At 26.8% G+C, this 14559-nt stretch overlaps 1 protein-coding gene across 2 annotated transcripts in view; it reads right to left on the reverse strand.

Moving 5' to 3' along the window:
* Meltrin (meltrin) overlaps positions 1–14559 on the reverse strand; it is a 239695-nt gene that overhangs the window by 4172 nt on the left and 220964 nt on the right. For both annotated transcript variants that reach the window (XM_067049802.1, XM_067049801.1), the window contains exons 10-17: positions 12741–12910; positions 10767–10982; positions 9706–9804; positions 9461–9620; positions 9083–9238; positions 7873–8030; positions 7585–7786; positions 6754–6946 (exon numbers count right to left, since the gene is read on the reverse strand). In XM_067049802.1, the coding sequence (XP_066905903.1) occupies positions 6754–6946; positions 7585–7786; positions 7873–8030; positions 9083–9238; positions 9461–9620; positions 9706–9804; positions 10767–10982; positions 12741–12910 (1354 nt within the window). The remainder of the gene's footprint in view (positions 1–6753; positions 6947–7584; positions 7787–7872; positions 8031–9082; positions 9239–9460; positions 9621–9705; positions 9805–10766; positions 10983–12740; positions 12911–14559) is intronic.

The following is a 14559-nucleotide window of genomic DNA, read 5'->3' on the forward strand; positions in this document are numbered from 1 at the left end:
GTGCTGTAATCAATATAAATAAAAAAAAAAATTGAAATGATTCATATATCAGATAAAGCTTATCCACCAATAATATTCATAAAAAATCATAACAATATCATTATCCAACAGTGGTTAAGAGATAGAAAATTAAATCAAGTCTGATTAATTAAATATTTAGGATAATGGGCAAGAACATTTCAGAAAAATAGCTAGTACAGGATAGTGATGGACGAGCATGACCAGTGGACCAGATACAGTAATGAAATTACTTTATTTCTTAATAACTTCACTACCAAGATATCCAGTTTCAAAACAGAGCGTAAAGAACTTTTTGAGAAGTAGAATTAATTTTATTGATCACGAAAGGATATTTGAAAATATATTAATGAACTATATTGGCCAACCCAAATTAATTATTTTCTTTTTTTTTTTCATTCCACTACCAGAAATGTTCGCCCATCACTGATTTAGAAAGTAAAAAGTAATAATCAATACAGATAAAAGAAGTATTGAATTTTTTCTATAATTTTTTTAAAGTTATGCATAGGTAATATAAAATTTTTACTTGTTATGAAACTATTGATTCATAATAATGAATGAATTATTTTTCATTTTCCTTTATTTAGGTTTTCAACATATGATCTAAAATTCAAAGCAAGCATAAACAAAAGGCATGGTCAACCACTAATATGCTTGCTTATTTAAACAAACAAAACAACAATAATAATAAAAAGTAATTTGGCCAAAAAAAAAAAAAGTTTCATATAATTACAGTAGAAACTTTGTTAACTGGTCACAAAGTAACTAGAAACCAGACCAGTTTATGTTTTACCCAGTTAATTTGAGGTGTAAGGAAAGTACTAACAGAAATTCAGAAATTTTATAATGGATGTAAATGTATGTACAAATTTAATTATGCATTAAAAAACATAGAAAAAGGTTTAATTTGTACATTGTATAATTAACAACAATGTCAACTCTATTTTTTTTAAAACAAAAAAAAAGTCCGTTATTTGTGTTTGTTTTTGAATATGCAAAATATTTCCATTTTCATCACCATAGGAGCTCTTATCCAGTTCAGCAGCTATCCTGTTGTCATAATTTTTTTTTTACTAAACAGATTAATAAGGACAGTACACGTGACCAATTAACAAAGGTTCACTATTGTAGCTTCAAAAATACGTATGTTAAAAGATATATTTAAATTCTGATTTTAACTTTAAATAAATCAAAACAGTTACAATAAATTGCAATAGTAATGAAGATTATAATTAATTGAAAATACAAGTTTGCTCATTCTTTAAGCTACTAATTCAGCTCTGCAATCGTTGAAATTTATATTTTGCGAAAAACAGCAGCTTTTTAAAATACTATATTCTACAATTGCACTATAACTGTCTCTAAAGCCAAATGGATATTACTTTACTAAAAATAGACCAACCCTTTAATGGTGTACATCGGCCCCAAAAGTGAGCTTTAAAGTAACAAAATTAACTATGTAACACTGTATCTGTCATTATTTATACTAACTCAGTTTAATATAATATCTACTTGAAAAAAAAGAGAGTAAAAACAATAAATTTGGAAGAAGGTGTAATTAAATCATCCCGTATTTTGAATACATATTAAAATATAACACTTCAGTATAATTTAATTATGCTATTGAAGTAATGGCATAAAATTAAACAAAAAAAATATAAACAACTTTAATGTGGTAGTTTGATTTTTAGTGTGATTCATTTTTTATTCTTCAATGTCGACCAAACAGACTAAAGAAAAATCAGTAATAAAAAATATATAGATAAACTGCCATGGATAAAATTTTTAGTTAATAATGGTTTATTAATAAATAAACCATGAATTGTATCCATAACAATTTATTTAGAGTTTTATTTACAACAATTTTTTCCCCAGCTCTGGATGTATATAATAAAAAGTCAGTTTTGGGGAGTATCATTAATTAAATAACAATCTGTAAATGAGTTTTTAATTCATAATTCATTTTGGGACGACTTTTGCAAAATCGCTAAGGTTTCAAAATTGATATTTTTTAAAATCCACTCGAAGATGTAATCCACTGATTGGTTCTTTCCAAGACCTTAGACAATTTTCTAAAAATTCGAGTATTTAAAACTAGGAATGCAATACAAAATGCATTTCAATAATTAATTTCTTTCCATACTCTCAGCTTTTATGAAGAGAGTATTGAAAAAGTTGTTTATTAAAAGAATTGTGTAAAAGCCAAAGCGCATATTTGGATTAAATTTCAATAAAATCAAATAACATCCGATCATGTTTCATCCATATTATATCAACAATTTCAAAATTGACTGAATATTCAATATACTATATTGTAAATTTATACTACAATATAAATTTGTTTAATTATTTTTCTCAAACTATTTATTATTATTTTTCTCAAAAAAATCCTGCATATACTAAAATTATTCCTGGATTGGTATAGTTTAGAGTGTTTTATAATGTTCATAGGTATTCAATTTTTTTTCCCCACAGCAGGCCTATTGTATGCCGTCTCTTCTTCAGATACCTTTGCAAATCTGGATATTGTATACAGGTCAACCGTCTTGCAAAGTTTAGGGTCTAAGATGCGATCCTTCCCAAAAGTAAGGAATCGTATCCTTGCTAATACATCTAATCTACAAACGATGGGGTTCTTAATTTGTTTCTTTAAATGTATTATGGTTGTCATATTGTTATAGTAATAGTTTATAAGAACAAATAATTATTAATCTCTAATCAAGAATTTTTGAAAATTTTCAGAACAAATTATATTGTATTGAGTGAAATCAAAATATTTTCCCAGTTGGTAATAATAACAAGCAGCAGTTATTTTACTTCTCACACTCCTTCACTATGATATTTAAATACAAAATAAAATAAACTTTTAATTTATTAGTAATTTAACTAACATTTAAATATGATTATTTATTTAAATTAATTTACTCACTGATAATATTGAAGAGTTAAGCATAGACTCCCATACTTAAAATTACTGTTAGTTCTCCCACTGTTGATTACACACTGTTTTACTGAACAATTATCAACATAACAGATAACCCCACTTCCCTTTTAGATTTTCTCTTTTATTCTTAATCCCTTCACTTAATTAATTATACAACAACTTTATTTTTTTCTTAATATAATTTATATTCATTTATTTATATGATTTATTAACAATTATTTGTAAAAAAGAAAAATAGTGAACATTGTACAAACAAATATATATTGCTCTAAACCAATGGGAATGGAAAGTTAAACCATACTAGTTGAATATCACCAAAATGTTTTAGTACTTAATTTATTTAAATTGAAGTAAACAATTTTACATTCATCTATTCATCTTTTTTTATTTTTTATTCTATATAACTTTTTGAAACCAAAGTGAATTTTTTCATTCATAACATAATTAAAAAAAAAAAGTTTTTCTTTATAAAAAAAGTCACAAAGGTTTAATTATTTTAAGGTAATTGGTACTTTGCCTGCTTGATACAATTTTTTCTTATCTAAGGTAATGACCCATTATTTACAACTTTGGAAGAAAAAATGTTTTCCATTGTGAGAGCTTTCTAATAGAACTATTTTATTATGTTTTCTTATTTTTTGCAGCGAAATTCAACATTTTTTAATACCATATTTTAGGAGTTTTTACTAAATGAAAATCTGGTCTCTGGATAATGAGTACAAATAAAATATTTTTTATTTGAAAAGTTTGGCTTTTTACTGTCAAAACCTCAGCATTTCAATTTTTTTTTACAAACAACAAAATTTTTTTCTTTATTAAAGTAACACATTTCTTTTTTAAATCTTACAAGTTATTTATTTGATTTAAAAAAATTAGTTTTTTATCTTCAAAACCTCAGCATTTCAATTTTTTTTTACAAACAACAAAATTTTTTTCTTTATTAAAGTAACACATTTCTTTTTTAAATCTTACAAGTTATTTATTTGATTTAAAAAAATTAGTTTTTTATCTTCAAAACCTCAGCATTTCAATTTTCATTGTTGTGAACAAAAAAAAAAAATCAATAAGATATAAACTTTTTTTTTATATTTAACTTTTAAAAATCAATATACAGTGAGATTATTCATATATCTTTTAGAGAAGGACAAGATGTAATATTCCAATGATTAATATGAATGTCATAGACCCATATACGCAGGATTACTCATTTCCTGCATATATGGGGAATGACAGGGAAATTAGAATTCGAACTTTGACAAATTCAAAATACAAATGATCAGGAAGTATCTAATTTATGATTTCTTATGAATTTTTATTAGTAATAATATTGAGAAGTAATGATACGATGAGATACAATTGACGAATGTATGAAATGAAAAAAAATAATAAGATAACTAATTTCAAATTATAAAACCATATATTACTACCAAGATATTACTTTCATAACAAACAAATTAATCATCAAAATTCTCCAGAAAAATACAGACAACAGAAATTATCAATTCATCAATGAGATGAATAAGCCGTAGACAGAACAGATAGCCAAGTCAAGAATCAGAAGATCCTAGTTACACTACATTACATTCTATTTTTTTTCTCTCCAAAAAACAAATAAAAATAAATTTAAAAAATAATTAACAAATCAAAAATTAGTATATAATTAACTGAGTTATTAAATAAATTTTCTGAACGAAATGATCGATTTAATTAAAATCATGATTATATATTTCATACATAAGGGGATTGATTGGCATGATACTGGTGTAAGGCATGTTTGGTTTACTATCAGAAATTGAATGTTTACACCTTTATTATTTTAATCACCTCATATAAAACAAATTAAATCTTAAACTCTCAAAATTTATCTCTTTAAGAAAAAAAATATTTGAAGCAATTTTTTATCTTTATTTTCTTTTTTTAGGCATTAAAAAAATGTTTTATTTCTTAAACCATATAGTTTTGGATATGTTTGATTACCACATAGTCATACTCCTGAAATCATACAAATAACAAAGATATACAGGAGTTCAGGAGGAAATATTAGTAGCTAAGGTTGGATTAGTTTACCAAAAATGTATTCCAATACAACAAATTTTACCTTTTTACCCAAAATTATTGTTGAGATATAATTTTTCAAAGGGTTTTCCTAGAAAACTATGTTTTTCCCTCATAAAACTTCATATATCTGTAATATAACTGAATGTTTATCTACCATTGTCAGGTTCTACAATGAATATTCTTTATCATAGTATCCAATTTGTAGGAAAATATTGCTTAGCTAGGTGTTCAGAGCAGTGAAAGCAAAGTAAATGAATTTTTGAGGTATGCTCTTGAGGATTTCATAAATGTTTCTTTATTCTATCAGAACTACCATAGTATTAACGACTTTGTGAAGTTTAATTTCGAAGGAGATGGTCAGGACTGTGGTCAAAAAGAAAAAAAAGTTGTTTTCAACTATTTATTTATAGGCGACGTTTTGACCCACAATATATGTCTTCATCATGGTTGTTATAGGTGGAGATGTAAACAAAGGGATTGACCCAGTCAGTTTCATTTCGAAGAGACATTGAGGTTGGGGGATTAAAAACCATCTCATTATTTTGTTTTTCCTAAAATGTTTCTAAAGTAGACTACTGCGAACTCAGATATTCGTTGCAATGGTTTTCCCAATAATTATACTTTTTAATTTTTTATTTATTTATTACTTTTATACCAATGTGATAACTAGAAAATAAAGTTGAATCAAATACCAAAAAAACTGTCTATTTAGTAATCTCCGTCGGTTTGAAGTTATACACCCATTTGTTATTATTTAAGTTATTTCATCGGGCTAAAAGGGTAGTGTATCTAAATACAGCTAGAGGTAGTAGATGGTAACTGTTATCTGAAAGTTATTCAAGATAATGTCAGGAGATCAAATTAAACACGATTACAAGACATTACTAAATAGGAAGTTGTTTTAGTATTCGATTATTTTTTATTATCTATTTACCGCATAGTTATAACTACCTTCAAACGAAACCAAACAATAAAAATATCTTACAATTGAAAAACACTGTTTGTAGTAGAAACATTTTAAGGGGGATAACTTAGTAACTAGATAGCAAAACTAGAGTAATAATAATAATATATACTTTAATGTTGTAAGTATCCCATGTTTTTCTCATCTCCCAACCACAATATATCTTTGAAATTAAACTAACTCCCTGAATTTGGAGGTACCATTGGAAAACTGGTGAAATGAAGTAACTTTTGTTAAATTTCGAGACCACACCTCGAAAATTTATAGTGTGATATTATATCTATTATATAAGGATTTCTAGTAATTATTCATTTTTATGTTCTTGCTTTGCTTCGACTGGTACAATCGTCTAACTTAGTAATATTTACTAACACATTGGTAAGATTCTGAAAATAGTGACAATAGTTCAGCTATAGTATAGAAAATAAATTTTTTAAAGGAAAAAACGCTGTTTCCTTGGAATACCATTTAAATAATTATATCTTAACAATGGATTGAGATAGGAAAGTGAGGTTGGTGACACTGAACTACATTTTTGGTTAACTAACCACCCTTCAATACTGAAATTTTCACCTGAAACACCCTGTATAATACTCATCCCAAATGATACGGGCACAACACAAAAAGTATTTTAATCAGAACTAATATCAGATACATAATAAGATCTAGATTGAACTGAACAAAAAACAAGTAGTTATGAGAAAACTTAAGTGCTTGCTAAAATTTAAATAGTAAACTACACATATAACATAAAGTTTATGGTCACCATTAGGTTGAGTTGCAGGTCCACTATCCTCAGACCCACCAGTGCCAGGATCATGACAATAAGGAGGTGCAAAGCCTGTGTTACAATGGCAATGGCCGAGGCTGTTGCAAACACCATTTCCGTTACATTGGTCCTTACAAGCTGTACCAACAGTCAGTGCACCAACAGAGAGGCAGCGTTGTCCCACGCACATCTGAGCATGAGGTAGAACAAGTTATATAAAAATAGATAGAAAAAATAATATAACAAAATTCAGACAGCATTTGAAAATAAAATATAAAATAACTATGGTCAAACTCGATAAGTTGAAGTCGAAGAGAGGTAAATTTTTCTTCGAGTTATAGAATTTTCGACGATTAATTCTTTGAATTATCAAGTTTACTAAAAAGAAATTTTGAATACACAGTTAGTAAGAAAGTCACAAGGTAAAAATGACGGTCTGACTTTGTATTGTTAAGAGATCAGACAGACATAGGGTTAACTTCAAAATATTTGGTTTTTGAAATAATGAAGATTGAGCTTAGATTGTATTTTGAAAATAAATCAAAATTTTCTTTCTACAAAAATGAAAATGTTTTATTTTAAAGTATGCAAAAAGTAATTTGAATATTATTCAAATTACTTTTTGCATTCTAATTAAAATCACTTAGATTTAACTTAAGATTTTAATTAGAATGCAAAAAGTAATTTGAATTAAATATTTAATTGAATAATTTAATATGAGAAATTTAATTTCTCTGTAAGAGTATTGCGGCTGAAAGATAACCGAGTCAGTAATGAGGGCTGAAGATCATTTTCATAAGCTTACTTATTTGTATCTAATTATATTACCTTCCCATCCGCACACTTAGAACCATCAGGTGATAATCCTGGATCTACTTCATTCAAACCAAGGTCTACAACAGCTGTGCGACAGGCTATTACTTTGCCGTCGTTATTCAGAAATGAGTGAGACAATATCGCAACTGACTCCATTCCAAACTCCAGTTTCTCATTTAGATGAACACAATGAAGCATGCCACAATATATGTCCCTAAAAGTAATTTGTTAAAATAATTCACCAAATAATATAATATAGTAAGACAACAGTAGACTGTTTCTATTTTAAGTAGTACTTACTCATGGACACACTTGACAAATGATTGATTAAGTCTGTTATAGCCGCAGTTACCATGTCGATTTCCTATTGTGTTCATTTTGTAACAAAGAAGATCGGATGATTCACCGCTGGGGCCCCATAGAAGTTTGCACTGGTCGTTGTGACTTCTGCATGTTCCCTAAAAATATTTAAATAATTAATTAACTTTTTTCAAATCAAGATCCCTAAGCAAACAGAAGAGTATAAATATTATCTGTATCACTAATAGAAAATCAAACAGAGAAATTGTAAAGTTAAGAATATGTCGAAATTCCTCTTGAGATGGTAACCATTACAGATTATGGCCAAAAATTACGTCTTAATTATAAAAACTTTATAATTTTAAATTTAATATTTTTTCTATATAAGAATTTGATCAATGGAATTGATGAGAGGATGGAAGGGGGAAAGAGTGAAGCCAGTGGAGAAAAGAACATTAATAAGTAAACCTTATTTCCTATAGTGTATATAAGATAATTTTTTTAATTATACAAGTACTGTACATAATTAATAATTAAATGATTTCAATATATTTAATGTTATCAGTGATAACTTTTATAATCAAGATTTATGTGCAAAAAGAAAAGCATAAATATTATCTGTATCACTGATTGAAAATCAAAGAGAAATATTTCAATACTTGGAGAAGTTTGTCGGGGGGTGCGGTCAGCAAAGAACAACATAAATAAACAAAACCATATTTATTTATTTTATGCCGATGTTTCGACCTGAGTTTCAGGTCTTCATCAGGGGTTGTGGCGTATTAATATATAATTAATATTTCAATAGTTTTTTGAGTTAAGAATAAGTCAAAATTCCTTTTGGGAAGATAAACATTAGAAAATATCACTAAAAATTAAACCATAAATAAAAAATTAGAACTATTGAAATTTTAAATTCATAACTTTTTTCTATATGAGAATTTGGTCAGGAGGGAGGGAAAGGGGAGAGGGTGGAGTATAAACAGTGAAGAAAAGAATATTAATAATACAATTTATTTTTTAAAGAGTGCCTGATTAATACATTTTTTTTCATCATACAAACAAGAGAATGAAGTTATCAAAAATTAAAGAAAAAAAATTTATCAAATTATTTCAAAGAGGGCAATATTTTAAAAGAAAAAAAAACATATAATTTGATTTCAGGATAGGACATCACTTCAATATCAGCATTGGAGTAACTTCAACTTACCTTATAACAGAATGCTTTGCTTCGATCGCAAGGCTCTCCATCCATTTTGAATACATCATCCGGGCAATACTCGGAATGGCCTGTACAGTATTCTGGTAAATCACATTCATGGTCAGAGCTTCGGCACATAGTTCCGGCAACTTTCGGGCGGCATGTCTTTAAAATTCAAGTATTATATCATTAAAAAACTAGGAAAACAATAGAATCATGATTTAATTTATTACATTTTTAATAACTAGGTTATAATTAAGAGTCGTCTATCAAGCATGATATTGTTATCACATTTTATATTAGGTATATAACATAGTATATGATGCCAGGATCCATCTTTTAAACTAATAATAATCAAGCTGATTTTATTAATATAAAAGTACTTACAGAAAGATCACAACATTCTCCTGTTGCACATGATGCATTAGAATATAACATGCAAGTTGAAGCATTGCAGCAGGGGTTTTCACAATGCTCTTTTAAACCACAGTCACACTGTTCAGCTGGCTCAACGAATCCATTACCACAAACAGGGCTGTCGAATAATCTAGAAAAATCAATTTTTAATACAGAGTGATGTGATTTAGATAGTAATAATATTGAAAATACATTAATCTGAAACACAGATGTACCTTTCAGGTTTGTTTCGAAGACAGTAGTCCATACCATGTTCAAAGGCCAAAGCCAAGTATTCTAAACTGCATGAGCTCCAGTGCGAAGGACTTGTAAGGCTTTAAACAAACAAAAGAATAAAAGTTTAGATAAGTAAGAACAAATAGAAAAATTCTAACTTTATGAGGTAGTAAAAGATTTTCTTTGGGTATATAGGTCAAACCTCAAGTCCTCAATTTATATCTCTGCTGAACTAGAACATAATGTTGGAAGATATGAATATTATAATAAGAAAATGTGATTTTAGCAGGTTATTTTTCTTGAAATAACACTTCAAAAAATATTTCAGTCCATAGTATTAACCCTCTAGCTGGTTTATCAGACAGACATTAAGCAAGCAGCGGCAGAACCAAGTGGTGTACCAGTAATGGGAAGAGGCATGGACATTTGGCTGATCTATCAGATCCTAGATGTCTAGTAAAATACATCAGGGATTCACACGCCTTTGCCGGTGAAATTAAGTTTGTAAAACTATGAAGTTTTAGTCAAAATGACCAGTAGGTCTACAATCGCACAATTTCATAAACGTAAATTTTTCAGGAAAAAAATATATGAATATTTTCAACAAATCTACTCCAAGTTGTAGAAAAAGGATCTCGGAGAATGTATCATCCGATTAAGAAAGTACAAACTAGACATAGGTTTCATAGCAAACGAAATTATTTTCTCAAACGAGACGAATACTTTGAAAGTGATTTTTTTTTAAAGATTCACTGCTAAAATAAATTAAACAATCTTGTGTACTATATATAACAGCCTGTGATAGCATCATAAATATGCAAAAATGATAGCTGATCAGGTATCAAGATCAATCTGACTGATAGTCCTCATTGTGACACCAAATTCATGAACCAGTTAGAGGATTAATAAAGAATACTGATACTGTATTAATGGCCAGTTTAAATATGACAAAAACATGGATTTACTATAATAAAAAATCAAAACATTTTGTAAATACTGATAATTCAGGGATTAACCAATGTTTATAACTATAATAATAATAATATCAGATACTTCTTACCTTGAAGATGGAGCCATTATACATCGATCATCCGGGCAACTGCATGTCTGCGAGTCATGTTCCATACCAAAATTATGCCCCATTTCATGAGCAACTGTAGTAGCAACCAGCCCTACTTTGGTGCTATGGTCCATGCTAACTCCGCCCGAGAATTCAAATGTACAGATTGGGCCTTTCAGAGCTTTCCCTACGACACCTCCTTCAAACTGAACTTTCCTATAAACAAAGAAACATTTTATTACATTAGAGATAAGGGAGACATTAGTTTTCCTTTGAAAATAGAAATAAGCAAGGTACAAAGAAGATGATGAAATTTTAGCTTTCAAAGAAAATGTTTTGACGAAACAATACTAAAAAATCCTCTCTTCATCTCTTTCAAAGAGTTGTAAAGTTTAATTGTGAAAACTAGTATAATTAATTTGGGAGCTGAAATGTTGAGATGGTAACTTGTGAAAAGTTTTCAAATATCTAGTTACTAACTTTCTTATGAGTTCCTTTTCTTTTATTGTTTTGGGTGAGGAATAGGTTTTTGAGGCAATATGAAGTTTAAGAGAACCCTTTGTTTTAAGATATTCCAAGGGCAAGTAATATTAATAGCTATCAAACAAATTTACAAAGAATAAGTTAAAATGAACTAAACTAATAACTCAAGGTGGAAAATTAATTTCAAAATTATTGAAAATTCAATAAACAAAAACAGAGTTATTATTATTTTTTTGTCTTATTTTGATTGTACATAAGTTGAGGATAATAAAGTTCGAAATCAAGGTAAATACCATTTATAAGTAACTGTAATAATATTTCAAAACAAAGTAGATAAATAGTGTGTAAAGAAAAAGTGATTCATTGAATATTAGACATTTATATTTTTGTCTTTCACAAAATGTATATTAAAAAAAATAACTAAGAAATAAGCCCTTTACTAATAAATTCTCTGGTTTACTTTAACCATTTCCAATCAAAAATAATTTTTCCTGTTCAAATCAGGACTTATTCTAACTATCATATTATTAATATTCCAAAGCTTAATTTAACTATTTTCAATAAAAAATGCACTTCTTCTATAATTTGGAATACATTTTAACTTTCAGTTCTTTCTATTTTAGATTAATTTTTAATAACACTAAATGATACAATCATTAATACATTCAATGGAAAAATTGAAGTTGGTAATCCTCAATAAAGAGAGTAAATTAATATAAAAATTGTCTTTAAAAACTTCAATTCACACTCAAAATGACTACATTTAATCGAGGCAATTTGAAAAGGGTTGCTGGATTCAATGTCCCTAACCATAAAAGTTAAAAAACTTTCCAAAAGCATATCCAACTATTATCTATCATCTCAAATTTAAAATTATTTAAATTTAAACAAATGTAATCCCATTTTTAAGACCTGGGAATAATTAAGGAGATTAATACTAATACAAGGAAAAATTTCTAAAATCTTTATTTATTTAAATTAAAAATAACTTGAAAAAATAGAAGGATTTTTTTTCTTCTAAATAATCATGAATTTGTTAACCAAGAATTTGATTATTGTTTATAGTGTGATCTTATTTTCTTCATATTTTAGACTTAAAATAAGATCTTTAAAGATAAAATACAGTGTTTATTCTACTTTCTCAAACAATTCTTTCAGAAACAACTTCATTATCAATATTATTAAGTAAATAGAATGAAACATAATTTAAAAAAAAAATATTAGGAAATTTACTGATTCAATAATTGCTCAATATTTATTTTTGAATTAGTTTATATTTCCTTTTGTGTCTAAATACCTACTTAAATTAGGAAAAAAAAATTAAAACAATTTTTTATTAAATGATTTTTTTCTGGCAAAAATATATTTATTAGAAAAAAAGAAAAGTAATTTAATAGGTGAAAGTAGAATTTTCACTGTTTATGCTAATTTAAATAAATTAAAAGTGAATGAGTATAAAATATAAATATATAAAAAAAAATTGATACTAACGTTAGTAGTTGGGCGTTATCGTTAGGATGTTCTTTAACCAATCTTTCTCTCCTATAGTGCAAGAAATTGGTGAGAGTGGTATCTCCTTTTGTGGAAAGTGTTATTTGGTCGTAGTCCACCCAGACAACAACACCAACCAATGCAATGAAAATATTTAATGGCATAAAAAGCTGAAAATAAAAAAATATATATATTTATATATGATTATTCATTAATTTTACATGAATAAATAAATTCTACAAATTTCCAATTAATCAAACATGAACAATTAAAATCTAAATCAAAAGGAAATTCTTTCTCTTTTCCATATAATCCTGTATTTTGACTAATATAATATAGTATAGAGTAAACATAATAAACAAAAACAGAACATGAAGTTTTTAGAACATATTTTTAATTGCTTAAAAAATGTTATTTTATTTTTTCCAGAATATTTCTTAATATGGAATAGGACGGTTGACAAGACAATATTGCTCAATGAAAACCACACAGTAATATTAAAAATATTAATGTAAAAATATATATATATATATAATTTTTGAATGCGTAAAACATTCATGCATGGCAAAGAAATTGATAAATAAATCATTTTAAATCAAAACATATCTATTTTTTTATGTTATCTTCATTTTAAAGTTGTACGTTCTCTTTCTAATATTTTATAAGTTTTTTTTTTGTTTAATAATTCATGGAAGGTGATTTTTACTATTAATAATTATTGTTCTTTTAAAAACCAAAGCTTCCTATTTTAAAACCTTTTTTTACATAGTTACAAATAACTTAAGTTTAACAGAGTCAATTTTTTTATTTTTAAATCCTTTCAAATTCTGACATTACTACCAATCTGTCACACTTCTTCATTAAAAGTTTCCTAAGCCTCCTGTATTATTTGTTATTAAGAGTTATTAGGGTAAAAGATTCAGGAAGGTAGTTATTCGAAGGCCATCATAAAAAATTAATAATATTTATGTATATTATAAACTTAAAAGGGTTAATTTATCAATTTTCCTACATTAAAATATGATAAAAATAAATGTTCTGTGGAAAAATAGTAGTAAATAGCAATTTTAAAGAAAGAAAAAAACAAATATTTTATTTGCAGTTTAATCCTCAATAGGCGATGTATTTTATTGAATTTTGTGATAAAAATAATTACTTGTATCCTATTGTCATATAAATTCAATCCTTTGAAGAAAAGTTAAATAAATAGAGCAAAAAAGGTTCAGGAAAAATGACTATTTTTCTTATAATAATTCTGATACCATATCACATCTAGGGAATATTCTTTAAAATTTCTTTTTCCTTGATACAAGGAGGATACGATTACAGATTAAAGAAGGAAAAACAAACAAGAAAAAAGGTTATTTTAATGTTAATTAATGTAGAGTATATTTATTATTTTATTTTATAAACTGATTATTATGATAATCTGTCAATTAATTAATTTGTTAAGCTATTTTAGTCTGCATTTGTATAACAGTTAAAATTTTAACATTGGTTTGAGCTTTTATTTTTTTATATTTTTACACTTTTTTTATGAGCTAAAAATTTGAAAAGGATAACTGGAAACGAGAAATATAGGATAGGTGATAATGAACCAGTAGAATTGAAATTACCAAATGAAAATACAGATGTAATGTAATTAATTATGATAATAATACTGTATTGTAATTTGTAGGTGAAATGAAAAAGATGCTAAAAGAAAAAAATATATGTTATGTCTAAGGGTTTGTATGTTGTTTACATAACAACCCAATATATTTGAGCACCATTCCTTCTGAATTAAGCATTTCTCTCTAATCACTGCAATCATAAAAAA

Source organism: Halyomorpha halys, unplaced genomic scaffold (genome assembly GCF_000696795.3).
Source record: "Halyomorpha halys isolate HHAL.00 unplaced genomic scaffold, Hhal_1.1 Scaffold547.1, whole genome shotgun sequence".
NCBI classification, from domain to species: domain Eukaryota; kingdom Metazoa; phylum Arthropoda; class Insecta; order Hemiptera; family Pentatomidae; genus Halyomorpha; species Halyomorpha halys.